General features: G+C 45.9%; 1 protein-coding gene across 1 annotated transcript in view; it reads right to left on the bottom strand.

Moving 5' to 3' along the window:
• The window catches only part of bop1 (BOP1 ribosomal biogenesis factor), a 56,963-nt gene that overhangs the window by 41,805 nt on the left and 1,839 nt on the right, over positions 1-13,319 (bottom strand). The window contains exon 3 of the mRNA XM_030789070.1: positions 9,961-10,116. Within this exon, the coding sequence (XP_030644930.1) occupies positions 9,961-10,116 (156 nt within the window). The remainder of the gene's footprint in view (positions 1-9,960; positions 10,117-13,319) is intronic.

Genomic DNA, 13,319 nt, shown 5'->3' with positions numbered 1-13,319 from the left:
ACTGACACCCCCCCCCAAAGTTTTAAAACAAAGTACTTCATCAATACCATCCCAGTTCTGTCATTTCTCTCACATCTTCTCCATGACTACAGCAGAGTTATCCTTAAATTAACACACAGTACCCACCCAGGTAACGTGCTGTGTTCCTCCTACAGCTCGCCCCACATTCTGACCCCAAAAATTCATCCTCAGATTCACCTGCTTGCGTGCTTAGAGACTTGCAAAATAAAAGATTTATCTTTCAAACGGAATATAGTGAAACAGAATATAAAGGCAACATATTTCTGAAATAGCTCACCTCATGTTTGACTATATATTAATTACTTTTCCAAAGCCTTTCTGACTTCTCCCAAAGTAACTCATTTGCCTGGAGCGAATGCAGGTGATCTTTGGCCAGCTGGCATGGAAATCCCAAAACAGATACATCGCAGGAGGAGAAGCTAACATTTGAAAGCGAAAGGAAATTCTGCTGGTTGTGGGAATCAAATCCTTAAACTGGTGCATAAACTGGTCAGTTCCTGTGGCCACTCTGACTAAAACATAGAATGTATGTAATTCAAAGATCTTGGCCAAAGCAGCTATTGTAAGGACAATGAGGAAAAATTATAATTTGTTTTATAAAAGTAAATAATGTATGAGAAGATCCTGTTTAAGAGGTGGGCTGTGTCTGGTTTCGCCAAGGGGAACCAAAAAAAAAAAAAAATTCAAAATCAAAAAAACCTTGAGTTCTGCAAACAGAAAGTCTTTACTATCACACCATCTGGCAATTAGACCCCCAGTGGAAGCTTCTGGACAGACGACATGTAAAACATTAGACATCTTCCACCCTCGCTCTGGTGGACAAATTCCCATAGTTCCCTACAGACCGTCTACAGGATGGTTTGCAGACGAAGGTCTGTGCAGACTTAAGTTCTACCCAGTCATGCTGCTCTGTTCAGTGTCAGTTAGCTCCTCTCCACTCGGTTAAACCTCAAAGTGGGTGCCACGTTCAGGAGAATTGGGATAAGTGGTTCTATAAGCGGCCAGCTTGGCGCCAGGGCTTGGTCTTGCCAGGGTTTCCGAAAGACGCCAGCCTCTCTCACCTGACATCGCTACAGCTGCAGCCGCCCCCTGCCTCCTCCCACTTTCAATTTCCACAATCTCAAAAAAAAAAAAAAAAAGTCGTTGGAACCAGAGCCCATAAAAAAATAAATCCCATCATTATTTCGAAAATAGAAAAACCACAATTCTGTTAAAGGTCGCCTCTAGGTCAAACTCTCGTCATTTAAGGCAAAATCCAGAGGTGAAAAAAAAAAATGGGGGAGGCAGGGCACGCCATCGGTTAATACGTGGACCCTGTGCGACAGTACCCTGATAAATAAATAATCTGGAGATCCTCGTACACGGGGTTTAACCTTGGAGGACGCATGTGGAAAGTTTTCATTCTGGCCTTGCAGGTTTCCAATGGGTTTTCCACCTGGTCCGAAGGATCCGGTACATCATTCAAAAGAAAGTCGTTATTTATTGAAAATTAAATATCTAATGATGCCCTGAAGCTTTCCCGACCACAGCTTCCCATATTATGACAGAGGAGAAAACCATCGAGTCGAAGCCAGGAGAATGACTGGTTCACCTCAAGATCACAACTTTCCCCCCCTGAATCTTCAATTCCAAACATCTTGCTTGATGATGTCAATTCCGTACAGGTTTTTTTTTTCCCCCCACTTCGCTTACAAGCCACACAAAAAGCAGTTATGCTTTTATGGCACAAACGCATTCTTTCATGTTTGACTGAAAGGAAAGGCCCAAGACACACTAAGACAAGGGAAAGCTCTCCCTAACCAGGAAGAAGCAGGAGGTGAAGAGGAAACAAAACCGGGTTATGGCAAAGACAGGCAATTTTTGCAACACTGTCCCAACCCCCGCCGCCCGCCCGCCCCTCTTCACAGGAGAAAAAATGCTTAATATCAACACCTCTTCTTCTCAATAAAAGGATGGGGGGGGGGGGGGGGGGGGGGGGGGGGGGAACAAAGTCCCCCGCTCTGTCTGGTGAGGGGGCAGTCAGTGTTGTATAGGAAATAAAACTGTCTAGACGGCTCATCTCTCAGCTGTGCTTAAGGTGAGAGCACCAAGCAATCTCTCCTTTCCTTAAAATCCACCCCCACCCCCACCCGCACGCTCCCCGGGGTTTGCCTCACGATATTCCCCTCCAAAAACACATGGCAGCTCCCACTGGCAGTTGGTTTCAATCAGGTCTTCTGGCAGAACACACACTGGGCCAACTGGGATCTCTGCTGAAGACCGGATGAAAAGGAAGTCCTAAAAACTACGGAACGACAGGTGGCTCGTTTGGCAGTACTCGAAAAGTCCACCCCCCCCCACTCTCCCACCCCTCCTCTTTTCCACCGCCTACCCCCCACCTCCACACACCTGCAAGACTCCAGCACACCGCAGTCCAAGGCCCAGCCAGCTTTCTCTCTTTCTCTCTCTCTGTCTCTCTGACCAGCATGCGATTCACCAGCCAGACCAACCCCCCCACCACCACCATCAGACCCCAGACAAGTGCTCTGTATCAACAACCCCCCCCCCCCCCCCACTTGGAAAAACACATCCCAGCTTCTCCTTAAATAGACTATTAAAAAGAGATTTCCTGCTGACAGCATAGTGACAGGCCAAGATTCCACGTAATTTACTAGCGATCTGTCAATTTTATCACCATATTGATTTCAGCACAACTCCAGGGTCTGAATGCAGACCTTTGTGTCCTACGACAGGAATGGTTTGGAAAGCAGTTTATCCTCAGCCAATGGACAGAAACGCAACTGGTATTCTTTGGCCCTTGGAGGATACTTTGGGTTTTTGGCTCGAATCCCAGATACACACACACACACTCAAGACACTTCACTGATCGATATAAAGCGATTTTTTTTTCCTTTAACATTTTGAAGTAGTGAAGGCATTGCAGTAACTTTAAAAGGTGTCCCATTAATCATGAAAACAAAGCTTCTCGAAAGACATTTATCACACATTTATCAAGGACATAAACTTGTAAAATTTTACGAAGTGCCTTTTGGCCAAGTGCAAATGCATCACATTCACGAGACACCTAGAATCCTTGGCAGCAGGAGCGAGAAGAAAGGATGAGACCATCCCTCACTGTGGTAGGTGAATTTAGGAGAGGGGCATCTGTATGGAATAGCTCAATTTTCCCAAACAAACACAAAAGGCGCATTAACTCCGTCTGGATCCAAATAGGTTGAGCTCTGGTCTCGTTTCTTCCAAGGGAAAGAAATATCCGTTTGACTTCATGACACCCATCTGGAGGGTTCTGGAAGGCAGTGTGTGGGCGTGGGGTCTGAGAGGGACCTATGGCTCCCCGCGGAAAACAGCGCTTAAATCTCGTTTCTACCTTTCCGTGCTGGTAACAGAACACCACCCACGTTCTCTTTAGTTTAATTTGATAAATCTTAAGAAAGGGCTCCGTCCAAAGTATCCCAGAGAACAAAACTAGTCTTTGTTTTTTAACAGCGCAGACGTTTCATAAAAGCCATGCCCGTGTCTGCTGCAGTACAGAATATATTCATCATTCTTTTCCCCCGAATCTATCTATCTATCCAAATGGCTTGCTAGGGTGAAAAAAGAAAAGAAGAAAAAAGTCTATACCCCTAATGTGAACATCAAGTCTGATCACACATCTAATAAAGAATGGAGGTGGGAGAAATAAGAAATGAGGGGAAAAAAATACAAAGCAGTTATGAAAGAAACAGTTAAGCTGAATAATCGGTTGCAGATATTGGAAAACGGTAGACTTCGTCTTTGGGGTTAGGCACAAGCAATTCCAGTTCCTAAACTCCTTACAGCTACACAGACTTCCATAAAGGAAGTTTTAGTGGTCGCTGAGGGCTGGCCCTGGTTATTTCATTCCGGGGGCAGAAGCACAGCTCCACATCGCTCCACAATGGTGAAATACCTGGCCGACGATACATGAACATAATTCTCGAGGTAGCTGTGGACTTCATCACCAACATTAAAAGTGGAGTTCTCTTCCATTGTTTTACAAGCCAAGCAGTGGAGGAGGAGAAGGAGGAGGAGGCAGAGAAGGCCAGAATTTCAGTTACCATGCAGGAGGTCAGTAACATTCCACGGTTGAACATTGAGAAGACTGATCAAAACGTGTGGCTTAGCGTCCATTTACCTTGGACGAGCCTTTGCCGCAGAATGTTAAGTTTAGAGTACAGATCTGATTTTGGAGCCTGCTGCAGAATATAGTTGTTCTTGCTCCCTTACAGAAAGTTCAAAAGGTCAGGGCAGAGGTGAGTTCAAGCCTGTTTTGCTGGTGCTTAGCTGCCAGGGGTGGGTTGAAACAGCCCCCTTGTTCCTCGTTTCACAAATTGATTCAATCTCAGCGCTGGAACGCCCTAGTACCCTTGCGCAGTAGTTGCCAGGGCCTTCTCTTGTGTCTTTTTAACCCGACTCGTGCGGAGACGAGGAAGACGAGGGAGGACGAAGGTCAAGAGTCATGTGTCAATGGCTGCGATTAACCGAGGGAGTACGCGTCCAGCAGCATTTGCAACCGCGTTGCTGCCAAAACACCCTCCAGACCTCTCTACTCTACTCTACTCTACTGGCCAAGACGACATCCGCCTTGAAACCCTAACACACAGCGGCAGGGTTTTTGCTTTCCATTGCACCGAACGTGCGCTCAGAGAGATGGTGGGGGAAACCGTAGCGCTGATTGCTTTGGATGAAAAGCTCTTCCTCCTTGGAGGCAGCTAGTCAGCTTCCGATGACTGACCACGCATGTGGGGGGAAGGAGATTGGGGGGGAATGAGGAGGTTGAGTGACAGCTGGTGACAGAGATGGATAGCAAAAGTGACGGAAAGAGAAGGATGGAGGAAAAGAGGGAGAGGTTTTGCATTCTCCTGATGGGACATTGGACTCAGGTCACACACAAGGAGCTCCACAGCCAGGCCTGGGACTCTGATACTAGCTGAGGAACGATTCACTCCTTCTCCTGTCAGTCTTGGTTTGTATGAAGAACACATACAGGCAACTCCTGTCTCCTTCACTCCCATTCTCCTGACAGAAACTGGCAGGGCAGAGCTAGGCTACAAATGACTCTGTAAGATCTGTTAAAATCCTTGCCCCCCCCCCCCCTCCTCTTTTTTAACTTCCATCGGATTGACTGGAATCACATCTGGAACACATCAGTCCAGCACCTGGAGACATCCCAATCACAAAATTAAACTTCGGGATTACCAAAATGTAAGGAAGATGAGGGGGGAAAATGTTTGGTTCCAGACGTATGCCCCGTTTTTTTTTTGGGGGGGGGGGGGTTAAACTAAAGGGTTTTATACAACTTCCAAAAGGTCAGAAAAATGGGTGAAATGAAGGGGTAAGTTGGGGTTTTGAGGAGTCTCTTAGTTCATGGGCAAAGAGAACACCTTGAAAGTCACATTTTAGACCATGTTTGTTTTGTTTTAATAATGGAATGAAAACACACGCAGCAGGGGCCTTAAATCTCAAGGGGTTTATACCAGCTGGAGAGAGCGAGAGAGGCGGGCAAATATTAACTTCCTGAGTGAGATTTAATTATCTGATTACACCCTTTACGGGTTTAAAAACTGCTGTCTGAGCCCTAAACCTAATAACCAACAGGTAGGCAAATATTAGCATGTAAAGGCAGAACGGAAGGTTGGTCTTAGGAACGTAACTGGGGTAAACATAAAATGTCACTTAAGAGAGACCAGCAAGCTGTTCAGAAAAAGAAAAGACACGACGTGTAACAGACACAGTGGGTCATTTTAGGTCACTAGGTTCAAGAGCATGTTACAAACCCCCAATCCCCCCCCCCCCCGCCAATAAAAAGGAAAACATAGTATGATACTTCAGTGGGTCAATGGGACAGGATCTGAGGACATGATTCAACCAGAGAAATGTTCAGTGTGATTGCCAGACAATACCCCTCACATGCTTAACATCTTGCCTTGCAAGTTAGTCCGGAGAGGATCGCTTTCAAAACCACAAAGATGTTCACTCATCCATGTCATCTGAGGGGGGAGAGATCATTTGACATGCAAAATCCTGGCTACAGTACAAATTGCCTGAGGCCAAAAATAAATAAATAAATAAATAAGTAGATAAGAAGGTAAAAAGGTAACTAGAACATTTGCCATGGACTGGCTCTGCTGTCAGCAAAAACAGCGCCCTCTTTAGGCGAGTCTGTTGAGCTGCATTTGAGCCATAGGGCAGCTGATGTGTTATTTTTCTTCTTGACAGTGGTAAATGTGGTATTAACTGATGTGTGAAGCAGGCTTGAGGTATGAGAGAGTGATAATCCCTCTCTGTGAGGTTCTGGAAGGATAAAGTTAACCTGAGGTGACCATTCATCACACTTGACTATGACGTAATGGAAGTCTATACCTGCGCCTCTAAGACTGCCTGGATTTAACAGTGAAATCTGTCCTCAAAAAAAAAACAAAAAAAAAAACACAAAACCTGACTTCACATTGTCTACCATCTAACAACAAAAAAAGAACCGCACCAGTCCAGATCCTACACCACAGTCTCGTCACTGCCAGACGATTTTGGCAGAGACACCCAGACGTAAGTCTTGACTTGTATGAGCAGCAATGAGCTTCCATCAAAACACCCATTCAACTTTCTGCCTGCTTGCCTGTGTACCCCCCCCCCCCCCCCCCCCCCTCCGCAGTCTTGTTTTCCTGTCAAGTCTTACGTGACACCAAGCAGAGGATGACAGATGGCCGGGACGGCCCGATGCCAGTTTATAGGACTGTTAGCAATGCTAAGTGCAGTTCTGGGAACCTGTGCTAAAATTCCTTCCAATAACTAACTACCCCTAATCAGCACCTTTCCCCATTCCTTCACGCTCATACATAAGTAGCTGTACGTTCCTTCGTCCTTGGCTACTGAACGAAGGAACAGGGGGGTCTTTTCGCGTAGCAGTAGCAGCAGCAGCAGCAGCAGAAGGCAGGAAGCAAGAGTCGCAGCCGGGAGTCAACGCTCTTTCTTCCCCCTTTATTCCACAATGTGTCTTCATTCATCTCACACTGCACATGGAAAAGCCATTGCGGGGGAAAAAGCCCTTTTCCTGCCGGCCAGGGCCTCGGACAGGCGCTGTGATTCCGCATATTCCCCCTTCACTCCGCTAACAGGAAGCAGCCCTTTATTACAAAGCAGGAGGAGGAGGAGGAGGAGAGGGGTTTGAAAAAAAAAAAAAAAAAAAAAGAAACAAAAAAACCAAGGGATTTGGAAGTCTGGAAGTTTTATTTGTAGATAACTTGTGTAGAGAGAACCTCTGCCATGGACTGAGAGGGAGCTCTAACGTGCTCTCCCTTGGCAGGGGGGGGGGGGGGTAATTTAACGTGCACCAAATGGCCACAGACCACCGCGAGTCCGCACGGCGAAAACGGTGGCCACACAGAGAGGCCGAGCGATAAGAGCCACGTTCTAATACAGGCAGCGGGAGAGAACGGAGACAAGACAAACACTAACAAGATCTTCTCCTCTCTTTATTCTACTCTTTCTTTTCTTCCCCACGAGAGCAACTGTTTCCTGTGACTAGAGCATAACTGCAAGAGTAAAAGAAAGGAGGAAGGTCGAAAACTGTTTCAAGCATAAACTCTTGCTTAAGATATATGGCACAGCTTAGAGAGAGAGAGAGAGAGAGAGAGAGAGTGGAAAGAAAATTTCTCAATATCTTCAAATGCATGTGTGTGTGTGTGTGTGTTTTAAAACACTCTTGGAATGCAGACTGAGTCCAGGTGAAGTTTCCTGCCTTGGAGGGACAGACATGTGTCAGTGTCACTGACAATGGAAACTCCAGCACAGACCCCTGGTCACTCATTGCTTCCACTCTGACCCCTGTGGTGTAGTACTACACAGAAATGATGAGCCAAAAGCACTGAGTTTTAGCATGGACCATCTCCATTGTGGATGAAGTGACTGGAGTCTGTGGCTCAGCCATTTCACAAGGCCCAGAAGTAGTTGTCTTAAAAAAATAAATAAATAAATAAATAAAATAAAATAAAAAGATAATCCATCCAAGGCATTAAGTACTTTCACCAACTAAATAAAACAAGCAGTTATCATTCCATTTGAGTTCTATATTATTAAAAAAAGAAGGCATTTAAAACCAAGCCTCCCCGCAACCCCACACCCCCAGACCTCTTGAGGAGCAAGGATCGGACCAAGAACAATATTACTTTGACAAAACATTCCTGGTCTGAGACCGGGTTGCCAAGAACAGTTTTGGATAGCTCATGTGTTTAGGTTGTATGCCCTGGCAAAGTCCAACAGCCTTACAGAGCCAAGGTTCAATGGTTTTCAATAGACCCCTTAAATTAAATAGCGAAAAAAAAAAAATAAAAAAAAAGAAGAGAGGGGTTCTGTAATGGCTCAACATGAAAATACAAAAAGCTACCAGAGCCTCTGGTGGTGCAGATACATCACACATTTTTGAGACACTCCAAAGAAAAAAAAAAGGCATTTTAAATAAAGAAAGAAAGAAAGAAAAGGGTGCAGTGAAATACAACCAATAGAGAAGTCGAGACTCATAAATGAGGAAACATTTTGTACGTAAAAACTTCTGAGAAGAGTGAAGTTCAAGGGTTTTTTTTTCCCCCCCTTTCCATTCTTGGAACATTACACAACTAGCTCCCTTGTTTTTATCCACCGATTAATCCTAAGATTATATAATGCAGTGACTACATTTTATGAACATTTTTTTTGTGTCAAAACGGCATTAAAAACCTAAACACCCGTGCAAACCCGAAACGTATGAAAATAATGAAGGTGCGCTGTTTCATTGTTTTTTTTTGCGTTAATAAATCTCTCTGCCGGACTGTTAGTGCCGTTAAAAACAATCGTCTCAACGTTCTTTCGCAGCTTAATCTGAAACGTAGACCCGCAGATCTGTTTATGAAAACAGTACATCGAGCGGCGATATCCATCATAACAGCCGAACGAGCCGAGGCGTCCGCCGATTCGATGCAGGGCCAGAACTAACCGCTGCGTCTAGGTGAGCCAATAATCCTCAAATCCAGGCTCTCAATTCCATCTTTCCAAGTGGCACTACCTTTTGCCGTGTCTTTGACTGAGTATCGTGTTGGCACGGAGCGGCACTACGCATATGAGCTCAGCCAGAGACATTTCCATGCTGTACCCAAATCATAGATTTGTTATGCATCCCCAGATTAGCGTCTAAAAAGGCCTAGTCAAATGGTAAGACTCACCAGAACAAATAAACAAAGCAAATGAAAGAAGCTCCACAGGCAAATAAAACACAGAGACAAAAACAGGTGTTTAAACACAGGAAACTCCCCAGTATGATACAAATGAAGCATTTAAACTCCAATGATGCAAAATATAAGATAAAGCCTATAGGCTGACCAAGGGGATGTAGAAGGACTTGCATCATTTCTTAATGTGATTGGGTGTGTACGTGCGTGCGCGTGTGCGTGCATTTTCAGTAAGAATCAAAAATACAGATTTTTTTTTTTAAATGTGGAAAAGAGACCCGATTTAAAATCTCCCATCTTAAGAGTTTGGATCACATTAGATTAAGGTAATGCAAAATTTGCTTTAACATTTCTATGTGTGTGTATGTGTTTGTGTATATGAGTGTGTCTATAAGGGAGTGTGTATGTATGTGTATGTCTGTGTCTGTGTGTGTGTGTATGTGTATGAGTGTGTCTATAGGGGAGTGTGTGCGTGTGTGTGTGTACAAGTGTGTCTATAGGGGAGTGCGTGCGTGTGTGTGTGTGTGTGTGTATGTGTACGAGTGTGTCTATAGGGGAGTGTGAGTGTGTATGTGTGTGTGTGTACGAGTGTGTCTATAGGGGAGTGCGTATGTGTGTGTGTATGTGTATGTGTATGAGTGTGCCTATACGGGAGTGTGTATGAGTGTGTCTATAGGGGAGAGCTTATGTGTGTGTGTGTCTTTAGACGTCTTGGCCTTACCTCTTCGTCTGACGTGTCGTGTTCGTACTCATCCACCTGAGCCAAGACCTTGAGCCCAGCATCTCCGTCAGACTTCTCCTTTTCCTCCCCCTCCCCTCTCTCTTTCTTTCTCTCCTTCTTCTTCATCCTCTTCCCCTTTGAGGATTTCTCATCATGCTATGACAAAAGGAGAAGAAATTAATCAAAAACAGTCTACACGATTCATTATTAATCACGGTGATCAAAAGGCACTCAGCTAAAAGACAGAATTCATCCAAGAGCCCTTCAACCTAATTCAACACGGTCTAATAAAAACTTAGTGACATAAAAAATACAACATTTTCCATCTCTCCAAAGGCCCAAATCGACAGTCCTTCAGTGACACAAACGAGAATTTGCATGTTTTCAGGTGGATTTGGTTTATTTCATGCGTACGCAAATTTCCTCTGCGTGATTTACCGACACGCTGCGTGGAAAAGCTGAACGCCAGACCGTCCCTATCCTGTGTGTGTGTGTGTGTGTTTGTGTGTGTGTGTGTGGAAGTTGAGCTCAGATGAAAGTCCGGCTGTTACTCACCGCTGACTATCAGTCACAGAGAGAGAGAGAGACCGAGACAGAGCAAACGGTCACAATTGCTCTTAACGGAGCGAAAGGGGGTCGGGGGGGTCAGAGGAGACCCTGGGCCAACATTGCTTTGAGGTTGTGCATCTCTCCAGAGACCGTCAGACACAGGTGAGGCTAGCCGCGGTGATTTACGGCTCTGGAGCATCTCCTGGACTGCGGCGCTAAGTGAAAGGCTTCCTCCCTCGTGTCTAGTTTAACTCACATCAGGACTCAGCAAATTTTAATACAGGATGCCTCTGGAGGCTTTTCTTTTTTTTTTGCTCTCCCTGACTCTGCTACCCCTCAAAATCTAAAAACAAGGTGAAGCGAAGCGATAAAAAGGAAACAGTAAGGAAACAGAACAGGCAACAATGACACAGGTTATTTTGTGCTGATTAACTCCAGGAAAAACTAACACACACACGCACACACACACATATACTCACTGAACTAAAATACTTAAAACCCATGGCTTCTCCTCAGGGGGATGATTATGGTAAAACTTTGTTGCTAACTGGCCACAGAGGCTTACTAGAATCTAATTGGCTTACTGTGATAGACAAGGCCTGGAACAGGAGGGGAAGTGAGAGCTTTTGTGATAGATGACTTATCCAGATGATCAGCAAGCAGCCAAAAGCCAAGGGGCTCGCATACTGCATATGGCTTGAAAGCAAGCAGGACATAGCAACGGATGGGTCTGGGATCAAAGCCCACCAGACCACTGTCTCCATTCCGAATAAAGTGCGAAAGACTGAAGAGGGCACCGAATTTCAGCGTTCGAGAGGAAACGGCAACAGGCAACGAGCGACGCTTCTTAATTGTCTCGTGTGATGTCATGGAGGTCTTTGAATGAACAGTCTATGAATCATACGTTCAGAATAACACCATGACACCCTTCTGGAGCCCGCCTCTCTCTCTTTTTTCTTTTCTTTTCTTTTTTTTTCTACGCCCGGGTGAATTGGCGCCTGCAAGAATCGAAACGCTCGTTTCGATTTCAGCACCTCCAGCGCTCCTCTGGACACGAATGCACGTACGCAAAAACACACTCGCGCAAACACGCACCCACGCGTGTGCGCTGACACACAAGGCGGACACACTCTCTCACACGCTCTCAGCAGCCAATAAGTTGTTTTTAATGTCCGTTGGCCGGCTGTCCCGGGTTCCGCTTGGGGGGGGGGACAAGCTGCTGCGGGTCCCCCGTCGCCCATTAGTCTCTCGCTTCCCGTGAAAACAGAGCTGAATTATTGAGTGATCCGCGAATAGCTCAATCAGACAACACTCATCAGGACTTGCGCGGATGTCCAATTAAAAATTCCGACCCTATCATCTAACCCGACGAGACCTTTTAAAACGGAGAGAGGGATAAGATGGGGAGGAATGGCCTCTCTAATCCTTCTCTCCCCCCCCCCGAGAAACACCCGCTTCTGCTTACAATCTGGAAACACGTCACGTGTCGAAACTGATTGGAAGTGGCCCGGGCCAGACGCGGCCACGGATCGCCGCCGGCGTGTGGGCGTACATTCTGAGAGAGCGTAATCTTTCCTGGTAAGACGAGCCTCGGCCCCTTCCAGCCCCCGTCCCAAAAAAATCCTTCAACCCCATTTCATCTCCCACCCACCCACACACCCACCCACTCACAAGCCTGAGCAGCGGCCACTGTTGGCTCAGGCATGCAGTTGCCGATGCAGCGTGGGTTCCCAGAGGGATCATAAAGTCTCTCGCACATAGATCAGCCTCTGCTCGATGAGCATCAGACCCAAATCTTTCAGTTATGACAGCCTCCCATCTAAGAGAAAGAGGGAGGGAGAGAGAGAGAGAGAGAGAGAGAGAGAGAGAGAGAGAGAGAGAGAGAGAGAGAGAGAGAGAGGGCGAGGGGGAGAGAGAGAGAGAGAGAGAGAGAGAGAGAGAGAGAGAGAGAGGGCGAGGGGGAGAGAGAGAGAGAGAGAGAGAGAGAGAGAGAGAGAGAGAGAGAGAGAGAGAGTGAGAGAGAGCGAGGGGGAGAGAGAGTGAGAGAGAGCGAGGGGGAGAGAGAGAGAGAGAGAGAGAGAGAGAGAGAGAGAGAGAGAGGGAGGGAGAGGGAGAGAGGGAGAGTGAGAGAGAATGAGAGAGAGAGAGAGGGAGGGAAAAAGAGGGGCTAAACAGATTATAAGGATGAGAGAGGGAACACTGTGTCCAACCCAATGCCCCGATGACTCCTGACTTACTTTTCAAGGTTTTACGTCCGACTGTGTGTGTTGCAACACCCCTGAGCGCACAGGAGACAGTGTTTGTTTGTTTACATATTAAAACTCCCCATGCTAGATGCAAGTTAAAGGCTAGACTTTTTAAAAAAGACCCAATAAGAAGAGATAATTTACAAGTTGTTGAATTACAAAAATTAATCATGGGAAGATGACTGAATTCCTTTAAAAGCCACAGGAAAGAAAAAACAGGCCCATAAATAAAACTTAACTACATTGTATCTAACATCCAAGTACAAAATGAGTCCACTCACAGTGAACTGATGGAAGGAATGAGGTAACCAAACAGTTAGAAGTCTGGAGCTTAAGATCAGACAGAAGATCAGTGTATCATGCCGGTGAAAAATACACTAACTAATCCACCTACGACCAGCTGGTCTTCATGAACAATACACCTCTGGTGAGTTTTTGAACACTGACCAACTTCAGTGGGAGACTGGATCCCAGGGTCTCTGTCATTCTGATAGCAAAACCAGAGGAGAATGGATGGAAAACAGGGCATTCACTCACCTAGACACTATCGTTAATCGACCACTA

The sequence above is a fragment of the Chanos chanos genome, chromosome 12 (assembly GCF_902362185.1).
Source record: "Chanos chanos chromosome 12, fChaCha1.1, whole genome shotgun sequence".
NCBI lineage: Eukaryota > Metazoa > Chordata > Actinopteri > Gonorynchiformes > Chanidae > Chanos > Chanos chanos.
The sequence above is the reverse complement of the archived record's forward strand: the minus strand, read 5'-3'. Positions and strand labels throughout refer to the sequence as shown.